The sequence below is a fragment of the Taurulus bubalis genome (genome assembly GCF_910589615.1).
Source record: "Taurulus bubalis genome assembly, chromosome: 20".
Taxonomy (NCBI): Eukaryota; Metazoa; Chordata; class Actinopteri; order Perciformes; family Cottidae; genus Taurulus; species Taurulus bubalis.
This window is the reverse complement of record NC_136608.1, coordinates 10823602-10849913: the sequence shown is the minus strand read 5'-3', so window position 1 is coordinate 10849913 and position 26312 is coordinate 10823602. Positions and strand designations below refer to the sequence as shown.

Sequence of the window (26312 nt, the reverse complement as noted above, 5' to 3'; positions counted from 1 at the left end):
TAAATGTAAATGCAGTTTTCATTCATTGCTTTGTAAAACTAATTGTGGCAGTTAAACTTAAACAAGTAAGTGGTTTTGCAATTCAACATTACTAACTATCCTATACTATCCTTAGTATTGAAGTTGCATCAAAAACATTATACTACAAAATCATAGTGGTTAAACACAAGCAATCTTCTTTAAAGCATTTTGAATTGTAAATTCTAGGTTCATGACAATTTTTAGGGGCAGAACTGCTGGCACTGATGCTGCATGACGTGCATGTTTCAGGGATTTGATGGAACTCCTCACGCAAGTATTGTGGTAATTTCGGTTTCCCAGCATGCTGTGTGACTTTGGATGACATTCTGCTCCAGCCCACTCACCTCACTGTGGTTGCGTGGCCCATGTCAGACCACAGTGATACTACAGTCAGCAGCTTATTCTGGCTTCTACCAGCAGCATGCTGGTCATGGTGTGTGTTCCAGCCATGGTGTGTTAGTGTGGGTGCCATGCTTAACAGACTGCAACTCTGTGTGACTCGCCCTCCTTTTTGCTGCCCCAAAAACCCATGCCATAGCAGGCAAGGACACAAGTCACTCGCACAGTCCTTACTGAGAAACACACACAGTTATTGTATGTTTTAAAAAGGCACACTGTCAATGTGCTATTTCCTCAATGTGGGGTTGTCCAGACGGGGTGGTTTTGAATGTGTATTTCCTGCTCAGCCACAACCACTATCTGCATTAACACGTAGACAGCAGTATGCTCTATGTCTCCTGAGGATTGACCAGACTTCCTTCTAAAATGTAGAAAATCCATCTCACCACTTGCTGTAAAGTAGTTTCTGCATAATTGCATCCCAGTTCTTATCTAAAATGAATAGACGTGCTCAGATGTGGAAGCAACGGTACTAAAGTGCAATTTTCAGCAAAGAAAAACTTCCAGGGGGGCAACGGAATTATTGACCTAAGAAATGTGAGGTGGCTATTGGATTGCTTGTTTAGCCATTGGTTGAATCCATGTTTTGACTTGATACTTGATACTATAATTGTTTTTCTTCTTGTATTGCTTGATATGATAAGCAATTCAAGCAATGGTCTTGCAGTTATTTTAAGGATATTGGAAATAATACAAATACTCCAGTACATTTTTACCAGCTTCAATATGGATTCCATGCAGAATCAGAGGAAGTGCGGTACTTTCCACGTGCTGTGTGGTGCACAGTGCCAATACTAGGAAACTGAGAGAGGGTACTCCTGTGGTTTTCACACCGGAACGGCTTCCCTTTCTGTATCACACCTTCTGCTAGCTGTTAGCCACATGGAGAGAGTAAGATAGTCACTTTGGGCACATTATTTTTCATTGACAGATTTGAAGCAGAAATACCATCTGCACATGGGATCACATTTGTTGTTCTCTAAGCTGTAACACTGAAACTTTTATATATGCATCATCAGCTGTCAGTATTTCTGATATATCTACACGGCCCTCACATTATTTTTTACTTTATTGCTAGTGGTAGTCTAATTTGCTTGAAAGACAGACCCTAAATATTGTCTGTGAGTGTTTGTCTCGACCACAGTGAAGATCACACACACTGCCTTTTCACTGCAGGAGCCGCAGTCTTTTTTTCTGTCTTCAGTGATGATGTTAGTGTAGTTATACCCCAATGCCACTAGGGGGATACAGTTTATGGCCAGGGTGGTCGCTTTATGCAGGACTAGGATGTCCTCTGTATGATCTGAGGTATAATGTGGATTTCTCCCACAGATGCACACACATGAGGATCAAAACACACACAGAGCTGTGTTTACTAAACACATTCTGCAGAGCTGAGGAAGTGTGCTCCGTGAGTCAAAGCACCAGTAGCTCCTGCCACCCTCCCCAGAGTACCCGACATTACCATATGAGTAGCTACAGCCAGACAGCCTGTGTGTGTGCGTGTGTGTGTGTGTGTGTTTGAGAGTGTAAGCGTGTGAAAGGGAAAGAGAGTGAAATGCCAATGTTTTTTTTAACACGCAATAGCTTGTGTGAACACAATACTTATTTGCATGTGTGCATTTATGTGTGGGCCCAATGCATCTCTCACCTTCCCACTACTCAGAGGCTAAATGAAGCCTGTCTGGCAGTGAATGTCTATTGTGTAGTTCTAATGTGATAGCAGAGATTAGCATTGTAATCCATTTAGCATAGAGCAGCTAATCCACTTTATTACCGTTGAAAAGAAATCAGATAATATTGGTTAGCACCACTGTAGCTGCCTTAATGATTTTAAGCTGATGAAAAATGACTTTAAGATATATTGATAATTACTGTTGCTGACAATGAAACTAGGATTCGTTATTTTATTGAAAAAAAAACATAATTCCCTTTAGATTTTCCTCATGGGAATTATGGTATTGGTTGTGTTCTACACTGAGTTAGTTTGTAGATACTGCATGTTTTTGTAGTTATAAAAAACATTCACAGGCTGTTTATTTCATTTGTTAGCATTATGGACACTGAAGGTGGTTAGAGTTTGATATCAGGAGAGATGAAGTTTGCTGCAAGCCCAATGTGACACTGCTGTGTGGATTGAAAATAAAGAATACAGGGAAAACTAGTAAATGCTTCGTTCAGGCGTTTTCCCTTACGCGTTCCTCTCCAGTCCCAGTGAGCCTGCGTTGCATGCTTTCGGACATGCTGTGCACTCCCTGGTGGCTCATTTGTTTAGTTGGTGGTCAGATTGAGGGATAATACACAGGAGCTTCCCCTTGAAGCCCCTCCGCTCCCTGGTGACTGTGGATCTGTCCCAACACAATAAAACTCTATATTCAGCCTTTGCCGTAGACTCTCTGGCCTTTAACTCTGCTCGACAATTGACACTTCCCTCATAGACAGCGGCGGTAAGCTGATACACACACATCTTCACATACATTCACATGCACACACATGCTGTGTACAGTGCGCGTACGCACAGCGCCTCAAATTAACTCACCCGATCGGCCAGATTAGATAACCCCACCTGCTGAATCTGGCTCGCATGGAAGCTTCTTTCTTCCTACCTCCCTCTTTTCTTTCTGTCTTTCTCCTATTCGCCTTCTGTTCTTTTCTTTACAACTGACCCAAGAGCATACAATGGTTCCCAGTGAAAGTGTGTGAGGCTTTGATACGCAGACTTCAGGTCCTTTGAGATCAGGATCACAAGCCAAGCAGGAGGCAGAGCGAGAGAGGAGGAACGACAGAGAACCAAAGATGGGGGGAGAGCGGGGTGAAATCAGGGTGAAAGATGGTGCCTGTTTAAAGAAATGTCATGTTGTGAAACTGGATATCAGGAGCAGCAGCAGCAGTAGGGCAGGATGTATACTGCACCCTGTGCACTCGGGTTTCTGTCTTTTCTATGGCAAAGAAAAGTCCATTGGACTTTAGTAGAGCAGTGGATGGTTTGAGAGTGGCTTCTGTTTCAGAGCAGGATACAGTTGAGGGCTGCAGTGACTGCCATTCAGTCACTACTACTTGCTATGTGATAATGGTGAAATAAATCTTGTTGTCCTCTAAGAAGCATACCGCACCAAAAAGCTATTTCTCTTGAAATATTTTTATTTGACTTAAATTTTGCAACGAAGGTGTTTAGTTTTCAGTGAGTACAGCACCACTTTACTAAAGGGTTAAAGGGGGAGAGAAACGTAGACCATCTTGACCTTTTAATGAGCTTTATTAATTATTAATTCATCAAAAAGTGACTCACCGCTCTACCCGACCATCTGCTTCCTGTCTAATTATCTCCGGTTTGTGTCGGTTACCCATGAACCCTTAAGTGCTAGAGAGCACCAGGATCCACCAAGAGGCATCACAACTTTAACGAGACTTGCTTCACACCTGTCTTGCGAGCCCACGCAGGCCTGTGTGTGTGCGAGAGCGTGTATTCTACCGGGTGCTGAAAGTTGCTTGCGTCGGTATGTGTCAAAGCCGCGTGTTAGTGGCAAATTACAGCCAGAGGACCAGATTTTGAAAGGATCATCTGCGTTTGTTTGTGTGTGACGATGTAAGCAGATGTTCGGGCACAACCCAGAACACTTCAATCACACCACCAAGTGTGCGTGGGGCCAATTCCATGCACTTTCTGCTGAGTAAACACACCTAGGGGCTCACAAACCATACCTCTAGCCCAGATGCCTTATTACTGTAATCACTTTTGAATGTCTGACACGGTGATAGAGAAAGATGAGCGTCTCAGATACAGCACAGTAAGCCCTGCTGCATGGAAATATCCCAAGGCTTGATGTGGTTGATAGGCAATTTTGTCAATAATTGTTTTCAAAAGTACTTGTTTTAATGATACCACGATCCCCAATTGCAAATTATTTGTCCTAGATGTCGACTTTGTTCAATTGCCAAATCCTCCCTTGTGGAAGGCAACATTTCTCATTCTCACTTTGCTGCTGTTTAACCTCAGCTGCTCTTTAAACACATGATATATTTTCAGTCATGTCATCTACTCTTTAATTATTACAGCTGATAAAGAGGAAGTTGTTTTGGATTGTCAGTTGTCTTTTGTTAAATCATTGAAAACTGTCTATGCAGTTGTCACTAATTCAATAAATCTCAGTAACAGCTTTGATACTATGCTTCATTCAAGGTTTTGAATGTTTCTTTATTCAAACGCTGTTATTCTTGTAATACCTGTGAAGCGATGTGAGCGCCACTGTAATTATGCATTAATCTAATATATTCATTCTTAATATGCTTCTGTGTTCTTCCAGGTCCGGGTAGACGGCTCCTCTCGCGCTCAGCAGTACGAGACTGTGCAGGCGGTGGAGAATGGACCCATCCTCCGAGACATGGCCTTCTCCCCTGACCACCACTACCTCTATGTCATGTCTGAGACCCAGGTTAGACAAACTCACACAAACACACACATCAAAAGTCCCTCCCTGCTGAGTCAATACCATAACCACTGGCATTTATCATTTTCTTATGTCACAGGGTACAATAACCTTTGATGTAGCGTGGAGGATTTCATTACAGTCTGGCTAGAGGAGAGAAGGGATTAGATGGACTGTTGGGTGCTATGACCAAGTCTTTTTATAGAAACTGACTGTGAGGGTAGAGTTGGAGTGAATAAATGTGTTGAATTATAGAGAAAGTGGCCTCAGTCCACTTGTGTGTGTGTGTGTGTGTGTGTGTGTGTGTGTGTGTGTGTGTGTGTGTGTGTGTGTGTGTGTGTGTGTGTGTGTGTGTGTGTGTTGGTGTGTATGTCTGTGCACAGATTCACACATACACACTCTCTCTCTCTTAGTACCTTTGATGACATGGAATGTGGAGCGAAATAGCAGCACTCTGTGTAATGGACACAGACACAGTGAGTCTGCGAACACCTCCTTCAGCGGCAAAACTGCCTGGAAAGTTGCGCCATGGTCCACGCGCACACAGAAATGCGCACACAGGCCGTGACTCACTGTGTTTTCTTTATATGTAATACATGTAGAGCAGCCAAGACAAGACCAAGCACATTTATCTGTCTAGCACCTTTCGACAACAATGCCATGTATGCAAGATAAAAAGACACACACAAATATTATTATATAAAACGTTACACTCAATAAAGTGCAACAATGAAAAAGTTAACTTGATGAAATGCAGAAAAGTCCAATGCCTTGATCTAAAGCAATTGTTTGAGAGTAAACACACAGACTGCTTACCATTCAGCACAAGCATTATCGTTTCATCAAGCGCTGTTAGAGGGATAGTAATCAAATCGTTAAAGCCAAATCAGGCCACCAGTTGAAGAATCCATTGTGGAGCGCTCTCTTTTCAGTTCAGCGTAGCCCCATTTATTGGTTATCATTATTAATGTGACCATTAGAAATAATGCTGCAAAAGCTCTGAGTTCAGATAATATGCATATCATTCCCCCTCTCCCTTCTCTTTATCTCCTGCCACAGAGGGCCGCTGCTTTTTCGTTGGCAGCGATAGCCTCGTGGCCCCTGTATATTGTCTGCAGCTTCCAGCTGATTAGGAAGCTCTCTGGCCCCATGAAAGTGTCAGTATTTCCTAATGTGTGGCGCAGTTTGTTTGCGTATACGTGCGTTAATACGAGCACATTTTAAAAGCTCAGATTTTCCTGATAACACTTTAAATATCACACAGACAGTGAATAGAAAGTGCCCTTTCAAAGCTAACTCTCATCGCCTCTCCTGAGGTCTTCGTCGGTCCACCAGCAGATATACTAGGAAAGGAAGGGAAGGAAGGAAAGGAGGGAGAGACTAATGGGGATACTGTTTAGGATACTATTTCGTCATGGCATCCAGTTACATCCAATCCCTCTTTAATATAAATCTGTTAATCAGCCATTTTTCTCTGTCTCTCTCTTCTGGATTGTAGTGCGTGTAATTGGGCTTACAGAAGATATCACAGAATAACAAATTAATTATTAAGAATACTTAATTTTCATTTCTTTCCATTATGTTGGATTTCTTTTCGTCTCGCTATTATCGCCCAACATCGAGTTACAAATTTAGCATTTTTAATTTGCATGCTAATTAGCTTATATTGAAAACAGCAACTAAGTGAGTTTTGTTAGTGGTCCCGTGTGTGTGTGTGTGTGTGTGTGTGTGTGTGTGTGTGTGTGTGTGTGTGTGTGTTAGGCCTTCATAGTAATAAGACTATTAGCCTACTTAGAGGGCTGACCTCCACTAACTGTTTAGGATGAACATCTGGGAATTACTATACACACAAATGTAGAAAGTAGTTAATGAACACATACACACAAACACATACTCTATTAAAGCTGAAGGGTTTATAGAACAAAAATAAGTGCTGTGAGTGAACTGAAGTGCAACTCAAATCATTCATTTCACCTATAACACCTTAACTGTATTTCTTCATGCAGATTTAGAGGTGAAAACTGCTTTATTACCTGCAGTACCTGATTTACTGTTCAACACAGCACTGTTTCCAAGTGTCTGCAATCACTCAAGGAGATGAGTGCAAATTGCTTCTTCTCAAATCTAGAGAACAATATTTTGGCATAGCATGTTTGTTCTCACAGTTTTCTCTCCAGCAAGTTGATTATTTAAGATTTTCCTGGAAACTGCAAGCTGACTTATACCCTGTCATGCTGTTGCCTCGAGTCAAAACAAGTTTTATGAAATGTCAGAGGGTCACAGTGTGTGCTCGAAAACAAACAAACAAAGATGCCAACATCCATTTTCCACTTTTTTTTTTCCCGATTCATCATGGATAAATGTTATTTGGAATATCTAAGTGTGGGCTTTTTGCTAGCCTCACACAAACAGCCAAAGTTCAAAGGTCATGTTGTGGTCAGCCGTACATGCATTGGTTTTGTACAACCGTCCTGCCTGCTGGATCAGAGTGCTGGTTCACAGGAGCAGCTTGCACAAACACACAGGCACATGCCAAATTCCCAGTGGTGGCAAAAAAAACGCTATTAAAGCAGCCCGAGCAGGTCGATAGCTGAAGGCCACCTGCTGTTTCCGGTGCCTGGGACTCGGACACTCAGAGAGAGTGTGATAGATGGAACAAGGGAGAAATACAGAAAGAGGAAACACATGATAGAAAGAGAGAAGGGGAGGGGGGCCCACAACAGGAGGCTGAGAACAAAGTTAATCGATACAGCTGCTCTCCTGCTGCTGTGGACCAAGAGACAGACCTCCTCTGGATCCTGGCTGCTGGGAGAGTCCAGTACAGGATCATAAGGGTTAGGCCGGGATGTTGGAGGAGAAAGAACCAGGAGGAGAGGGGCAGAGAAAGGAGAGTAGGGATGTGGTCATTGAGAATATGGCAGAAACGTGTGCTGCGTTGTGCGCTTCTTATTTGCTGATAGGTTGTTTTGAATGTTTCATGCTTAATATAAAAACCAGCCACTGCTATTGTTTTTACCTTGTGAGTCTTTGTGTGTTTGAACCACAGACACAGTTTATAGGCCTGTGGGCAGATGTTGTGATCAGGATAGCATCCCAACTGTGGAAAATGGTTTGAGCAAGTGCGCCAGAATTAGGGGGTTAGGAAGCAGAGACCATAATGACTGTGATTGACTTGTCTTCACTGCAATCATCAGTCTTTATCACATAGAGAATTAAATAGACATGATTACTATGATGACATGCTCTCCACATCCCAGTTGTGGTATTTTTCTCATCCTTCATTTCATTTCTCTTCCATCCTTGCAATCAATTTTTTGTTCCTTTCTTTCCTCCATCCTGTGACTGTCCTCTTTGTTAGATTTGTTTTTCTCTCGGGATTATAGATGTTTTGCTCCCACAACCCCTATTCATTTCTAAGGGGATTTGTAAAGCAAATGAGGATTCAGTCTTTTGTGTTCCTTGTTCCTCTTTCTTCATCTCTTTTTCCTCCATCTTTTTTTTCATTTCATTTGTCATTTTTACCCCACTTCAACTCCAATCCTCAATGTATTCACCATGCCTTATAGAGCAGAGTAATCTGCCATCCCTCTCTCAATAATCCAGTGATTGGCTGTCCTCTAATTGGATCTCCCTCTCTGTGTCTCTCTCTCACACACACACACACACACACACACACACACACACACACACACACACACACACACACACACACACACAAACGTCATCCTATTAGTGGGTTAAATAGATGTTCTGGTGTAAAGAGGCCAGTCAGAGCATAGAATGGGCTGTGATTATGGATGTTAGGGTTGGTGTTTGAGTGACAGGGGCAGGTCAACCCCACTGTTAATATGAGCTGCTGCTGCTCTTCACTACTACGCTACTATACCGTTAACACGGGTTCATCCGTCAACCACAATGAGGACATCTGGGGAGACTAAATGAGTCAGTGTCAGTGGAAGTCGGGGGGTCATTAGTTAGTTTCAGGATGTAAATTAAAAGTGCAAATCACACACTTACAAAGCATTTAGTTTTAGTCTGAGCTATACATGTATTGTAGAGCGCAAAAACAGTTATGATGAACAGTAATTGAAGTTGTAATGTCCATGTTCCTTCCTGTTCATCTTTAACATTTCAAGATTCCATTCCAAAAAGTCCTAGATCTGTATAAAAACTTTGAATTAATAATTCAAAAGCTAATTACAGTTATTTTTTAAATGAATCACTATTGTGTAACCAAAATAAAGATTCCATAACAGTGCATAATTATCTGTTACTTAAAGGGACAGTTCGACCCAAAATCAAAATACATATTTTGCTTCTTACCTGTTGTGCTATTTATTAATCTTGATAGTTTTGGTGTGAGTCGCCTATAGCTTTGGAGATATTCTGCCTTCTCTCAAATATAATGGGACTATATGGCAGTCATCTTGTGATGCTCAGAGCATCAATACGTTTTTTCAAAGTGACATCTTTTTTCAGAAATCATGCCAGTTACTCAAAATAATGCACAGACCTTAAAGTTGTTTTTGTTGTGTCTTAGTCATTCAGCCCATCCTTCAATGTTCCCATATACCAATACCATCCAGCAAGATTAACATAGCAAATCCTGCCAGCAACTGTTCAGTAATTAGATCGTATCAAGTATGTTTCTAAAGGGTTTTCTTGCAAAAGTAATTTTACACATACCAAGGATTTTACATTCAGCATGTAAGCTGTTGCTTGAAAGTGCTGCGACTGCCACACTCATGACGTTAATTATTTATATTCAGCGTAGCAAATGCAGATCTGTAAGTGTGAATTATTGAAAATGTGTACCATAGTGGGGTGAGATCGTTCAAAGTCAAATGCTTTTTTTCTTCTATTTTAAACCCCCTGGGTGGAAATCCGACAAGCTCATTTGTGGAAATATCACATCTTTGCATCTCATCAAAGATGTTTAATACCAGCATCCTTTCATTTTCTATCAGCGGGGAACTTTTTTTACCACATCCCTTTATAGTGTGGCTTCCTCACCCCTCGTGTGTTAGGCTGCGAGTTATGAAGGTGTTTAGATGTGCATATTATGTTGTGTCCCAGTTTAGCTGCAGGCTGCTGTGGTCTAACAAGGCAAGTGAACAGAGCTGATGTGTTGCAGGCATTGCTGCCTGACACACTTCTAAAACATGAAGTGGGGCAGACAAGGTTGGAGAGAACTACCTCTTCGCTTTGTCTGAATCGAGTGTTCTTCTCTCTTTCCCTGTCGCTGATAGTCGTAAATCTATAAGTCCGATAATACTATACAACACACAGACGCTATAAAATGTGTCATTCATATGAGTCATCATCAGCATCTCCTGTCAATGTCTCGCCTGGAAACAGTCCAAACTGTGCACTCTGTCTTAGTAACACAGCCCTTACTTTCACCCAGGCTATGCCCCAGGGCAAGATGAGGCCGCCTGTACAAAATAAGCTTGTGTGCATGAAGGTGTGCGCATGGCTACACTTCTACCTGTCAACGGGAGAAATGGCAATACAGACTAAATGCAAATCGTGTTTGTGCACAAAAGGGTCAGACCTCAGCCCACATCTTAAATGCACTTTACCTTGACATCCATTATGTCTTCTGCATGGTTCTAGCACAGAGGACTGACAGTAATGGGGCAACATTATTATGATTAGGGCAGGTTCTGCTGTATGAATTTATTGTAGCTGAGCGGAGCATCCTGCAGCATTTTGTTGCTTATTTGGTAAGCGTAGACAAACCAAAGATGACAGATGGTAAAAATATAGCAAAGCATTCTTCATGCAGAAAATTCTAATCTGTAAGCTCTTATTAGTAAACAGCCTGAAGCTTGTTTAACTGCCTCTTTTGTGTCAGTGGGGAAGGAGGGGGGCGGGGCTTACCCTCTTTGGAATGGAAAGATAAGTGAAAATGATTGATTGTATCCGAGTCGTTTGTCATGCGCTGACAATCCTGACAGCGCAATGGATGGCTTTCTCATTTGACCTCTGAGAACCTCAAATGAAAACAATATTGCACTTGCAGCCACTGGCCCGCTCTGTTAACTGAGTTTATGATATAACACCGTTGGTTGGTGGTTGACGGATTGAGCGGTGCGTCAGCTGTGACGACGCAGTGGGTCGTTGATGTGTCCCTCGCTTCATTTGACTCCCACGTCAATCTGTCCTCCATCCAACTGGAGAGGAGACAGGTGGGACAGGTGGGACACGAGAGGACGAGGATGAGAGAGGCACCAGTAAATGAGTGAAGGAATAAACAACATGGATGATATTCACTGATAGATGGAGAAGAGAATACGAGACCCACCTGAAACCGGAGACGGACCAGAAGTGAATAGAAAGGACCCCGTTGAAATAAATAAACTACCCTGGGTAACTCGCGCCTCTGAAAGAGCATCTACACATAGTGGCCAAAATGAAGGTCCTATTTATGTTCGTATATGAATAAGGATTTTGTGTTATCATGTTTAATGATTTTGGCTGATTTGCTTGCAGGCATCTGCATAACTTGACGATATTTAATTGGAGACACTGTCATGTGCAGCAATTTATCTTGACATACACCAATGCTTACTTACAAAAACAGCAAAAAATGACTAAATAACATCATATTACGTACAGTTAACCAAATTATGTTCATTATTTTCTTCCAATAGGCCAATAATAGTGAAGCAGTGGCAGCATTGTGCCAAACTAATGAACAAACTCACACCAGGGAAGGAGAAAAAGACGAAGCTAGTCTGGGGGAAGAAGAGGAAAGATAAGAGGAGTTCAGTGTGCCCTACAGGCTGCGAGGCAGGATTGGGCTATCACTTTCATTTCTCTCTCTGTTCATTTGGAGTGGTAGAGTTTTGCTGCAGGTGGAATGCCTGTTTAATTACAAGTGGAGGGGGCAGGAAAAGAGTAGGATAAAAAGAGGAATAAGGATGAGGCAGAATAATTAGTTATTAATAAAAGTCTCAGCAGATTTATTAAATGATCACTTTCCCACTGCAGGTTGACTCGAAGGCCCCTGGCATTATGTAAGGAGGAGGGGAGACAGAGAGAGAGAGAGAGAGAGAGAGAGAAAGACAGAGAGAGAGAAGAGGAGAGGAAAGATAAACAAAGTCAGGCTTTATCATCTCCTCAGTGCAATGATGAAGATCTTGAAGTGCAAATTCTGAACACACTTAAAACGAAGACTCTTCCCCCTCTCTTCCTTTGAAACCCATTTTCCACAGACACAATAGACACACACACACACACACACACACACACACACACACGTATACTGTATATATATAATTCGATGCCATTCGATTGTGCCACCACCTAAATGATCAAGTACGTCTTCATCTCTCTCCCCTCACATTAAGGCATCAAGTTCTTCTGTGATCTTGGCCTTTTTTTAAAGCGCGATTATATTCAGCAGCTTCCATCTCTCCCCATTGTGAAAGGAGGGAGAGTGCAGGGTGTAATGGATGTCATTTGCTCACCTGAAACAGGAGGGAATTATAAATGCCATGCACCCCATCCTTTGTATTTATCCCTGCTGATATGATAGTCCAGCCATAAAGAAGAGACAGTGAGCCATAATGGTTGCCTCTCTGGCAAAGCCCATGGAGAAGATTGCATGAAATGAATGTGATATCGAGATGAGAGAGACAAGGGGTGCATTGGGTCGTTTAGCCACCAAATCCCTCAATTTTCTTTTTTATAAAAGAGGGGACAAAAGTGTGGCCTGCTTGACTGTGTGTGTGTGTGTGTGTGTGTGTGTGTGTGTGTGTGTGTGTGTGTGTGTGTGTGTGTGTGTGTGTGTGCGCGCCAGATAGAGAACGGAGGCTTTGGAGAGATGATGAATGTATGATCTTACACACCTCAGAGCGTCTGAGTGACAGAGAGAAACAGACGGCCAGGGAGAATGAATGATATCAGGATCCGCGCTCTGGAACAGAGGCTGCACATTGGCACCCATTGCTTCTGCTGGGCTCTGAATGTGATGTGTGTTTGTTTTTGTACGTGTTTGCTTTATCTATTGAGAAAACCATTTTCCCCAGAGGCAGGCATCTGAGGCCTCGATAGGCATCAGGAGGTCTCTTCCATTCTGCAAAGTCTAAATCCGTGCGGGTGTGTTTTTGTATATTTGTGTACATGTGGGTGGTGTGTGTATCGGCATATCTGCCACCGATGAAGTGTTAAATTATAAAGCGTTCAGATAGGGTGGCATTGTTTGCTACAGTTCTGTGTGGGTGCTTAGCTTTTATGGCAGATCGCGAGGTGACAAACCACTCGATGCGGTGACATGGCGACGTAGATTACATAAACGCGCACACAAACACACGCGTACACAGGGAGATTGTGGTTTCATACACTCTTGTGATAAGGCTTTGGCAGCTGAAATCCCTCCATAGGCTAACACAATGGCCTCTCTCCTGCGTGACTAGCAGGTTATTTAGCTGGCAGTGGACTGAGACAGTGGTAGATCTGATGAGGACGGAGCAGGCTTGGTGGAGAGTGACGGGGAGGGAGGGAATCTATCATGTGAGATGCAACGTGGATCCGTGTTGAGCTTGATGCACACACACTTGCACAACTATCTCTCCGATTCCATCTCAAACTCATTCCCTTTATCTACCTAATGCAAATGCGTCTCTACACAGTAGGCACAGAGGAGGCGAAACGTACAAGCGTCCGCCCCCCCCCAAAGCGCACACACACGCTTAACAGACAAAGATTCACTTGCATTGTTTTTAATCTGTATAAGCACAGCGAGCAAGATTCCTCTTGACTTTGACGAGGAGATACACCCCCTCTGAATTCATTCAGCTGTGTTTGAATCTGTTTCAGTGGGTGTGCACATGTCTGCCACAGTATGCTATTTATAGCACTTGTAGAGATACACAGTAGATACATAAATGTAGAGAGAGAGAGAGAAAGAGAGAGAGAGATATAGTGATGTAGTGGTGTGTTTTTAAAGTATCTCCATAGTGTCAGTGTCTGGCTTCAGTGATATTATGCATCTTTGTGGTTCACACACATCTGCGTGCACACATGTTGAAATATGGTTTCCGCCATGAGTGTGTTTTTATTTGAGAGAGAGAGAGTGAGAGAGAGAGAGAAAGAGATAGATATAGAGAGAGAGAGAGAGAGAGAGAGAGAGAGAGAGAAAGAGAGAGAGAGAGAGAGAGAGAGAGACTGATCCGAAAGATAGTCTGTGCACCCAGCAGAGTGAACCGCCATCGGTGCCACGCTGCGCTGAAGAGATTCCACCACGCATATAGGCGTTTCTGATCTCTTGTTATATTCAGTCATGCCCTACATTAGATGGTTTAATTACGGTCCTTTTCATATCTTCAAATATGGAATTTATTCAGTAAAATGTGCTGCGAAGACATGCATAATTGCATCACTTATATCCAGAGGTATAACGATCCAAAAGGATTGATCCTCGCCACCTATTGGAGGAGTTGCACAAGGTGATTTGAAAATTACCGAGATTAAATTAGTGCTCCTCATCACTGCCGTAGGGTCTTGAAGCAAGGCACTCGATTTTCATCCTCCCAAGCAAGCTGCACAGGTGTTGAGTGCATGTTCTGACCTAAACAGTGGTATTATTTGCACGGCTAACTGTATTGTCAAAGGGGATAATCAGCTTGTAAATGCTTGTTCTTCGAGTTTGCAGAAATATGGTGTCTTCCTATTTAAGTAAAAAAACATTCGGGAATGTGGCAGAGAAAGTCAAAATGTGTGTTCACCTTCATCTAGAACTTGCATTTCAAGTGTGCAGGCGCACAAACCCACAAGCAGCTTTACCCTCATAACAACCCAACATCAGTCCCCCGCTGATGATGTCGTCTCTCTTTCCCCCGGCTGTCATCGGTGAGCAGCGTGAGTGACAGCGGTCATCCGCCAATGACGGCTCATTAATCAAAAGTGCCAGCAACACCTATTACTGCATCACGCTGTTACCATGGAGACAAGTGCACGGGACGGCTGAGATCTACCTCCGCTTCGCCCCTTGCTCTCGGTCACTCGAGGCCCATGCCAATCAGTGCCAGTCAACGGCAGTTTGAATTGGCAGGGCTACGTATCACAATAGATGGCCTGCGCTCCCAAGTGGCCACGTTTTCCATATGGAGCCAGTGGGGAGAGATGGACGCTGTCAAGCAGTCACATTATCATGGAAATGAGTGCTTATACTAAATGCTAAATACTTTATATTCTCTTTTTTCCATAATAGTTTGGTTTGTTGTTGTTTTCGTCAGTATTCTAAGTCCAGATGGTTAGATTTTGTTTTGCTATTCTTTCAAAACAGAGGACAATTTGAACGTGCCATCACAGCTACAATGCAGTCTAATGGACAATTTAAAGCTATTTTAAACATTAATAGTAATAATGTTGTTTTCGTCTAAAGGGTGCAACTATCACTGTTCGTCGTTCCACCTATGCATGTCTTTGACCATCGGGTGTCTGATTCATACCTTTACTGTAGAGGTTGTCTGAAGTACTCTGCTACATTTCTAGTAGATTAGATGCAGTACTTGTAAGGAAACAGGTTATCAAATGCTTCAAACTCCCTCTACACTTTCATTTTCACTCTCTTTTGAAGGTTTTATGTTACAGGTGGACATGGAATATAATTCCATTATGCTTGTCTAACCTGAGGATGGTATTGTAAATTGGCCATTTAATTGAAAATATTATTTTGGTGCCCCTATTCCTTTTAGTCGTTGTCATACATTAATTTTTTCTTTCTCGGTCGGTTCTCGGTTTCTCTCTCTCTCACACACACACACACACACACACACACACACACACACACACACACACACACACACACACACACACACACACACACACACACACACACACACACCTCCCACCACTTGTACTACAAACATTACTTCCATCACCTATCCTTACACCCAGCAGTTTTAAAACATTACATCTATTTTCTATTTCACGTTCTCTGTCTGTCTGTTTCCTTTTCATATTGGTATAGTTTATCTTCACTTTGTTCATTAATGCAAAAATGTGAACTGTGATGACTCTACATCACATGTAATCCTTGTTTGTTTGTTTCTCTGCAGATGTCAAGGGTGCCAGTGGAGGCCTGTGGTCAGTACTCAACCTGCACCGAATGTCTCGGGTCTGGCGATCCCCACTGTGGCTGGTGTGTCCTGCACAACATGTGAGTACTACCATAGCTGACACACTCACACCCCTAAACTCACATGCATTCATGTTTTTCTTTTAACTTTAACTCTTCAGCCATTCCTCACTTCCCTATTAACTCCCAGAGACTCCCATAGATTACCCAGACAGTCTGGGGGGTGCTGTGTTTGGGTTGTTAGCCTCCCTTACCTCCATGACGCCTGGGCCCATCCCCAGCACTCCATCCCTTGCAGCCCTTGAGCATTCAGGGACTCCTATAGCCAACACAGGCCAAGTCTCGGATTGCTTTCCTGGGGCTCGGCCTTATGCCAGCGGCCCCCTTAGATCCATTACCAAACCTACCCACTGGCATTGTTTACCAGCCCTGAAACCAGAGCCTGGTGAGAGCACAGACACTGGCGGGCACTGCCAGGGCTCTCATGGGCACCACTCCAAACTTCAGGAGTTGACACGAGGAGAGTGATAGCTTATATTATTGTAACTTGACTGGGAAATGTTGAATGGTTTTTTTCAATTTTTTTTGCCTTTCATTTAATCTTCCTGCCTGTCTGTCTGTCTTTCACATTCACACAGGTGCACTCACATAGATACACACAAATGCACACACAACCCCAGCTGCTGTCAAGCGCTTGTCCCTCAAGATTGGAGTTGGAGATAATGTTTGCTGGGGGCAGGGAGATTTCCCACTCCACTATAAATTGAAAATTGGTTTCTTGTGTTGGTGCTAGCCCTTGGGTAGTGTGTGTGTGTGTGTGTGTGTGTGTGTGTGTGTGTGTGTGTGTGTGTGTGTGTGTGTGTGTGTGTGTGTGTGTGTGTGTGTGTGTGTGTGTGTGTGTGTGTGTGTGTGACTGAGTACATTTAGCACCTTCATCCTTGCTGGCACTGAGGAGACATGACGAGGGCAGTGAAACATGGTGAAACACAGAAAGGGAGGACGGAAGATGGACAGAAGAGGGAAGTGACAGATAGAGAAAATAAGATATATGAATATTGAGAGAGGTAGAAAATAGACAGATGAAAGAAAAGAAAGATATAAAGATGCTCATCCTGGATGCAAACTTCTAAGAGAGCTGTGAAAGAGGGGTGAAATGTGATAAATTGGTCTTAGTGGGAAAAGGAGTTTGTGTCCAGCCAAGTGAAGGAAGGAGAGATGGAGGATGAATGTGTTTGAGGTCTCCAGGGTCGAAAGTGCATTAGCAGACAGAAGTAGCACTCTCATGGGTTATCGGTCACCAACCAGACGTTAGAGGGAAAGTGCCACACACACGCACACACACACAGCCATGCATGAGTGCGTAAGGCTTCAGTCCAGATTTTCCTTCTAATCACAATCTATTATATTGAAGCCCTTCTCTTAACACTCCATACTGAACCAAATATGAATCAACCATTTGGTGTATTCCAGCAGATCATTTAATTTAAAAATGAATTGTCTAAGATAAAGAAGCAAGATCAATGTAAACAACTAATGTAGGGCTATCAGTGAGCAGCCACCGTGCAGATATTTGCCACTTGGATCGTGTTTGCAATTTAAATCAAATCTTAAGTGTGTAAGAAGATGGTCCGCATGTGAGTGCAGCTGGGTTTATGTGTGTGAGTGTGTGTGCGTGTGCACAAATCCATTAACACCCTGGACATCCTCCCAGTCAGAGCAAATGGGTGGCCACAGATTGGCCTGTCACACTTAGCCTGATAGAATCGGCTCACCTCAGCTCACCGTCCCTTCACTCACATGCACACAAGGGCGGGCACGCACGCCATTCTTGCTGGCAAATTAGTGTCACATTGCCAAAACGAGAATAGTACCCAGACAGAGAGAAAATAACCAAAAGGCCACTTTAGCCAATCTCAGGTGTCTATGTGTTTGACCATCACAAGGGCAGAAAGGGAGATTAGATGTGTGTTTTGTGTGTGAGGTTGTGTGTGTGTGACAGACAGTTTTGGCTTTATTTCTAACCGCCTAGCACACAGACAAACACAACTTAAATGCACAACTCAGTGTGATCGATTGACCACAGGTTTACCTTTCCCAAAGTCCCTCCTCCTTATCACTCTCCATCCTTCAACTTGTAAGATCTTGGTGGAACTGAAGCCCTCTGCGTCATCTCTACCACGGGGCAGACAGGACTCTCTGCTCCTGCTTTATGCCATTCTCTGTTTTATTAACCACTGTTAATGGCATCTGAGGTATTTATTTGGTTTGAAAAATATTGCAACTTGTAAGTGTGCTTACTCCCTATTTTCTTCCTCTTTTTCATTCATTTTATTATTTATTGTTTTACTGATGAAACTAAATGAGACTGAACAATCTTAGTTAAGGCTTGAAGACAGAGGGACAGCTGGCCACATAATGAAACCTGATGTCAACCGGTTATATAAGTCACATACATGATAATATTAGTGGATACATAAAGTACATAGATACATACTATACACACAGCAGTCCCATATACAGCACTCTGCATACATATGTCACCTTTTCCCTTCAAGTCAGTTTTGTTTGGTCTCTTGAGGATTAACAAGCCTGATGGAGAACATTCTGGTCCTGCAAACACCTAAAGAGAAAAAGGTCCACACAGACACATGGCCAATCAACGGCAGAGGAAACACATTCTGTACACCTTCCAGAAAGTAATTTTAGATTCCCCTTTGGTCATCAATTTCTACTTGCTATACTCTGCTGCTACTGCTAGTGTCAAACATTAATAATACTGGGCATGATACTAGTCAAAGTGTTTTGATGTGCTGAAGGATAAAGAAATTTGAAGAAGGAAAAGAAGTGCCATCTTGTAAGGTAGATAGTGAGACTGTGGCTTAACAATGCATTAAGTTTGCCCTTGGTGAGGAGGTCTGACACACTCATACACACAAACACACACACTTGACCCAAAGTCCTTCTCTCCAGGCATCTCAGCCATAACAAATGCAACAATATCAAGTTTGAGCTGACCTATTTGATATTCAGAGGACAGAAATACAAATCATTTGTCCCTCAGTTTGTCAGGATTACATTTAAAAAACTCGGCTGGATTGCTGCACATTAAAGTTTGTACTCAGTTTATGGACATTAGATCCTCTTTGGAAACCATTGAATAACAGAAGAGCACTAAAGACTTGTACAGCTTCCAATAATCAGTTATTGGTGAGTGAATTCTGAACATTTTTATTTTCATTCCAGTAAAGCTTAACAATACACCAGCATAAAATCCTCTCATGCTTGCGTCGGCTCTGTGATCGTCCAGTAGTCTTGCTCAGTTCCAGCTTGAATTGATGAACCTGCCATCCCAGAATGTAGCCAAAGGGGAAAACCAATGAAAGGATGTCCATAAGTGAATGACAGCATTGTCATGCTGGAAGCCCATAGCGTCAGTAGGCAGTGCTGTAGAGAAAAGGGACAACAGATGGATGTTTTAAGAACTATAATGTAGTATAGTTGTGTTCCTATTCAGTGCAAAGCTATCTTGTGAAAAGCATTTTCCTGGCCTGGCAGAGGTTATAGATATTTCTGCATAGAGTAAAAATGTGAAAAGAGGCACCCTGCCTAGTGTACTGCCTGCAGACCAAAGGCTTAAACAATGCATCTTTAATAACGTATAGCAAAGAGGCCAAAACACAAGGAACTCTTAAAACCCACACACACTCTCCCACACTTCCTTGGAAGGAGGGCTGCTGAGTGGAAGGATAGCATGCAGTTCATCTTCAATGTGTCCTTCCAGATAGTTTGTTGTTCCCAATCAACCTTGAAATCACCTCACTGGAAAACAGAATTGCAAGCTCTCTCTCTCTCTCTCTTTCTCTCTCTCTTTCTCTCTCTCTCTTTCTCTCTCACACTCACACTCTCTCTCGCTCTCTCTTCCCCTATCAGCATTGCCTTTATTTACTCTATAGATCGGTGAGAGGAGCTGTTAGAGAGAACACCAGGGGAAGAGGAGAAAGGCAATCAATAGTACAGGGGAGGAAATCAACAGGAGTGGATAGTGCACCTGTGTGTGTGCGCGCGTGTGTGTGTGTGAGTGTGTTTAAGCGTGCGTGTGTCTCTGATAGCAGCCATTGTCCTTGACAAACACTGACTATCCATTTAGAAAGGTAAATGTCTTCATTTATAGACATATGCTAGTATTCATCCGATAAACTGTCCATCCTTTATGCCCCCTATGCATTTTTTTAAGCCTACGATGAAACTTTGCATCAGAACCTCCCCGCCCCCCTCATGCTGTGAGCCCTGCCACTATTTGAGTACACCTGAAGCCTCACCTGTCAACCAAAGTGTCTCTTGGTCCATCAAACGTGTGCTCTTTTCTGCTGAGATGCACGACTTATGCTAATACCTGTCAAGCGTGGCAGGTGAAAGGAAAGTTTTCACTCATATCAACCACAGAGAGTTTTTTATAAGTCTCTTACAGACGGTTTACCTGTAAGAGACTAGAAGCATAGTGCACAGTAGCAAACATAAATAAATGCATGTTTATGTTATGCATGTGCATTATTTATTCTGTACCCAAGTATTTAAACAAAATGTATGAATAGAATAGAAAATGTACTCATGCATATTCCATGATAACATCCTACTTGTGGGATATATGACAAGAGTAAGTGTCACAGAACATTATGCTAAATCCAACCTTTAAGTCAATACTGATTTCAGCAAAATGCTGGCATTTTGTGTCTTACTGTTTTTTATAGTATGACACTGGTTTGATGTGGCATATTCCCTTTTTCACGTGTTTTCCATCCACACTCCAAGTGAGGAAGGGGCACTTCTTCAATAGGCCAATATATGCCAGAAATGGTACAGCTACATTTCTGATATGTTCCCTCCTAATGCCACTCTGTCAGCTGTCTGTTTTGTAAGTGGTTAACTACGCTGTCAACGTGCCTGCCATGCGTGACAGCCAGACAGATTGGAAACCATATTTGGAGAAGTAGCATTGTCAAAAGGAATGTCATCATATTTGGCATAGAGGTTGAGAATATTTCAGATTACTCTGTGATATCGGTGTCAATTTGTAATGCAAGTAATGCTAACATGGCAATATCCTCCCATTAATAATGGGTTTGACATATCTAAATCTCTGCTTGAGATAGGAGTAATAATCACAGAGTGCTGAGACTATTTTCTCGTTCACACTTTTCTTTTTTCTTTTCTTTACATATATATGTTGATATATCATCAGTTCCAATGTGTGTTTAGGTGCATTGTACCCTATTGTACATTTGTGTGTGCTCACACATGCAATCTGTGTGTGTCAGATCCCAGTTTATGTGTATTCAGAGGCATGTTTGCCAATAAACAGCATGACCGCCCTACTCCTCCTTGCTCCTTTACTCTCTTCCTCCAAACACTCGTAAACATCGATCCCTTCTTCCTGAAGTAGAATGGGGACTGTAAAGTCCTCCGAGCCACTGGCCACAAGCAAATGCCTTTTCCCAGTTCGTTAGAGAAGGTCTATATACAATCAGTAATAAACCTCCTGAGGTAAACTGTGATATACTGAAGAGTCTTTATGAATCAGTGGACCCAGACAGCCACTGCATGCTGAAAAATATCACGTGGATTATCAAAATGAACAGAGAAGATAAAAATAGAACCGTTTTAATGAATTTGTACTCCGGACTAGCACAGTCAAGTCCTGATAAACGGTTGTACAAGCTTATGAGGATGATACAAAATAAGTTTGGAGAGTAAACACGCAAAATGGCTGGTAAAACCTGCAAGTCATGTTGAAAGCTTCTTGTCTTCTAAATCCTTTGTTTTCCCAAGACATCTTCGGGGCTGTCAAACGAATAACCTTTTCAGAGAAGAGAGAGGGAAAAGCTAATTGGCAGATTCACTGTATTTGTACTCTCTCTTTCTCTCTCTTTCTCTCCCTCTTTCTCTCTCTCTTTCTCTCTCTCTCGCTCGCTCATATTAATTCTCCACCGCTGCTACCTGTCGCTGTGTTCACAGTCATCTGTTTCCTCAGTGTGCTCATGTGGTATGTCAAACTAATGCTAATTAAACTGCAGTCCCTCAATTAGCATGCTACCAAGGACTCGTGTTTGGTTGTGGCGACCACTCGGCTCTCCCTGGAGATAGCAGTTAGTGCTGTGAAACACATTGCGGCCATAGAAAGGAATTGTTTACACCAAAAGAAAGTTTTTTTCCCCTAATGTTAGAGTGAGATCTAACATTAGGGAAACTCTTTTCAGGCAACACAATGTCTGTGAGCTCATATCGGAGGCCAATCTAGAAAGAATTGAGAAAAGCTACACATATCCAAAATAATGTCTAAAGGTGTATTTATTTATGATAGATAAACTTAAAATGAGATGCACTGCTCAGCCCAATAGTCCCAAGTGGAGGAATTGGATTTGGTATTAACCAGTGCTAAAAATGACTTGGTCAACTCTGAAAGTTAAATTTATTCAAAGTTCTTTCTTTGATCTTGAGATCCTTGCATCCATGGCACTTGCTCTGATGCCTGTGCCCAGGGGAGGATGGCCATCCCCTGAGTATGGGTGACTGGTTTCACCCCCCACCCCACCTTACCTCCAGCCTCCACCTCTTGCTGCATGCTAAGGGAGGTTGAGGGAAGGGAACAAGGCCAAGAAGTGACAGGGGCATCAGGACGGAACGAAGGGTTGCACCTCCCAGTTTCCTCTCAACTGTCACCATCATAGTGTGAAGAAACACACACACACACACACACACACACACACACACACACACACACACACACACACACACACACACACACCGATCTACCTAGCCACAACCCACGTGCTCAAGTACATACACAACTGCTACATGCCCACCTTTAAGTCTGGACCATTGCTCACTGTCACCTATTGTCACCCAACCCCACACACACAGGGAAACACTGGAGAGTGGACATGCACACTCACAGGGTTGAAGGTGTCTTGCTTTTCTCTGGCAGAGCATGAACAGACACAGGTACTGACATGAGACAGAGTGGATGAATGAGAGATGGCTTGACAGTCAAAGGAAGTGAAGATATATGGAGATGTATTCCATTTGATGAGGGTGGTGAGTGGGACGAGAGAGAAATGGAGGTTACATAAATTCACAGGAGAGAGTGGGGATGAGAAATCTTCCAGTGAAGAGCATAAATTAAACCCTCGGAACAGGTACTCTACGTGAAGAAATGAGGGTAAACACATACGCACACGCATAGGGTTCATCTTGACTATGACAGAGAGCACCTCTGGGAGCGAGTACTCGTGCAGGTCACCTCACATGTCCCATCACATAGCTGGTGCTATGGCAACAGCGGCATGAATATAATCACTGTGTTATATCTACAGTAATCCCCACTGATTGTTCAATATTAATATCAGATTGCATTGTCACAGAGATTACCCACGCATGCAGAGACAATATAATGTTATTACGAATCCATTAATATAAATGTACTCATAAATCATAGTGTTCAGCACATGCACTTGCAAAAGCTTATTGTAAGCATTCTGTATATGTCAATTTGAACATATTTGAGTCTATGTTAGGTGTCGTCTCAGTGAGAGAAGGCACTGCAATGTAAACAAATAAAATGTATTCTTTCATTTTTATAGTTACATGTTAGAAACATGCATTAAATGATGATGGACTCACATCAGTAACAGGCCTTATAAACACTATACTTCAGAGATCTCAAAGTGCCCGATTCTCTACCATCAAAAATGGTGCGGTAAGAATAACAAACTGCCTTGTGTCTGTGAGTAAACACACCTTAACTCCACAAGCTGCATATTGATTGCCTGGATCAATAGTATAATATGCTGCCGTCTCCAGCTGCACACATTCAAGATCATAACACAATATATGGAAGATAAAAGTAAAGTGCACTCTTGAGACCTCCATTGAAAAGCAAGCCTCCAGTGCCCTGCACTGTCTCCCTCAGGAGACGCTATGAAAACATAATCAAGCAGGGGATTTAAATTCACAAAATATTTCTGGAAATACTGCAGATGCAGTGCAATGATACGCTGTTGTTTTCCCTTGTGGCTGTCGTGGCTTTTGTTGAATGTGAGGTCAGATTGTGTTTCAATATCATAATAAATGCACAGGGATATATGAGCTGTTTGGAGACGTTCCAATATTGGCTGTTACGTCCTGCATTCACATGCAGAGTCTGTAGGTAACGGGACAAGATTTTGGCATCGGAGGCCATCTGGTTTCTGTTTATATTCCAAATAGTATTGATTATTCACGTTCAAAGAAGCTTTGGTTGAATAAAAAGACCATAAGGAAAGCAAAAGAGGCAGAATGCATTGGCCAAACTGCAATCACTCAATGGCTGATTTAGATTTAGATTTGTATTGGTATAAAATCAGCTTGTTAACTGGCTAACTTATATCCCTTGACCCCAGAGGCGTATCCGTCCTCAGACTGATCGCCAATGGGACTGAGATTGCTCTTAACGTTAAAGCTATCACATTTGTTCAATTTTGTCATCTTTAAATACAAAGAATAACCAATAGAACAGCCATTTATTTTAAAGTAAATAAGTGTTTATATGTAATTAGGTTGTACAATTAACCAGCAATAGTGGACTTAGCTGAATGATTGAAAAACTGCAATGACTGCCCTTTCTGCCAGCTTATGTGCCCTAATTGTCTAATTTGTGTTTTCAGAAAAAGAAAATAAGAAATAATTCCGAAAAGCAAATTTAGTAAATGACATCTGCATGTCGCAACACTCTTTAACCTTCGTGCCCCACACACACACACACACACACACACACACACACACACACACACACACACACACACACACACACACACACACACACACACACCTCTGAGCCAAACAAATACAGTTGATTCGTAGAGAACGTGGCCTAATGGCATCTTCAGGGGCAGCAGTGTCATCACATATGCTGGACAAACAGCCTAATAAGTCTGCCACACCGTTAGATAGCTCTGCCAGGGGTTGTGTGTCTGTGTGTGTGTGTGAGAAGTTGGTGGGACTGCTTTTGACAGCTGCTAAAAATTGTGTCTTGGGTTGGGAGAGCACCAACATCTATGGCAGAGAGGAACAGCTGTTACTTGTTTACCCACAGGGCCCGATTGATTCTGCCGATCATCCTCTATTCTAATGCGTTTGTTTGTGTTAGACAGTAATATAGGATTTATGGAGGTTGTTTGAAATAATATGCGCTTACAGCCCTAATTTTATTCAAACGTTTATGAAACATCTTTCACTGTGTGTATATATATATATATATATATATATATATATATATATATATATATATATATATATATATATATATATATATACACAAATGTATGTTTGTGTGTGTGTGCGTGTGATAATAATTCTATCCCATATAGCTCTGTACTTGCAAACTCTCAGCAGCGGTGTAATTTTCCGCTTAGCCGGTGTTCTTGCATTTGTAGTACGTAAAGGGGATGGCTCAGAGATTTCTACTTGGGGGCAACCACTTACAATTTCGATGTTTTTAGGAATGGGTTTACGAGAGACGCACATGTGGTGTGTTTTCATTTCTATGTGCGTGCATGCATGTGTGTGCGTGTGTTAATTTCTGTGTGTTTGTAACAGGGTCATGGCCAGTGGGCCAGGTAATGACTCTCCCACCGGCCTCCATGCGTATTTCTGCTCTGTGGGTCACCTCTCTTAATGATTCCACAAGGAGACACACTGACTGACTGTGTGTGTGTGTGTGTGTGTGTGTGTGTGTGTGTGTGTGTGTGTGTGTGTGTGTGTGTGTGTGTGTGTGTGTGTGTGTGTGTGTGTGTTGCTGTGGTCTCATGTACTGTAGCCAGGCTGGATGTAGATGTGTGTGATTTGACTGGATCTCTGGCAGAGTCACATGCAGCCTGAGGCTATTAGTATGTATAGGATTCTATACAGCGTCTGGTGGTGCATGGGCAGTATGATAATGGTGTTTTAGTTGGCCTACAGAGTGCTTATTTGTTGTGCATTGATTTACCGCAAGCACCACTGTAGAGGCAGAAACCCAGGTGTGTAGTATACAGCAAATACTTTAAAAACGTCTTGTAACTCCACTGCAGGAAGGTTTAATTGTTATTGGTTTAATCGAATATGCAACCACGTATGAAATTGTAGTGTATATATATATATATATATATATATATATATATATATATATATATATATATGTACCCCTTATGTATCTGATACTTCCGCATACTTCCGAGTGTGTGTATTCTCACGTGTTTGTTTCCTCCAGTGACATGAGCATTTGATAGAGCTGAGGGTTTCTGGACTTTGGCTTTGGGAGAATTTAATAGCTTTCATTTGCCAGCCTGTTTGACCTTCTCTGT

General features: G+C 42.4%; 1 protein-coding gene across 1 annotated transcript in view; it reads left to right on the top strand.

Moving 5' to 3' along the window:
• Nucleotides 1–26312, top strand: part of plxna4 (plexin A4) — a gene marked incomplete at both ends in the record, with an annotated part of 187388 nt that overhangs the window by 98183 nt on the left and 62893 nt on the right. Inside the window, 2 exons of the mRNA XM_079236038.1 lie at nucleotides 4725–4853; nucleotides 15917–16017. Of these exons, the coding sequence (XP_079092164.1) occupies nucleotides 4725–4853; nucleotides 15917–16017 (230 nt within the window). The remainder of the gene's footprint in view (nucleotides 1–4724; nucleotides 4854–15916; nucleotides 16018–26312) is intronic.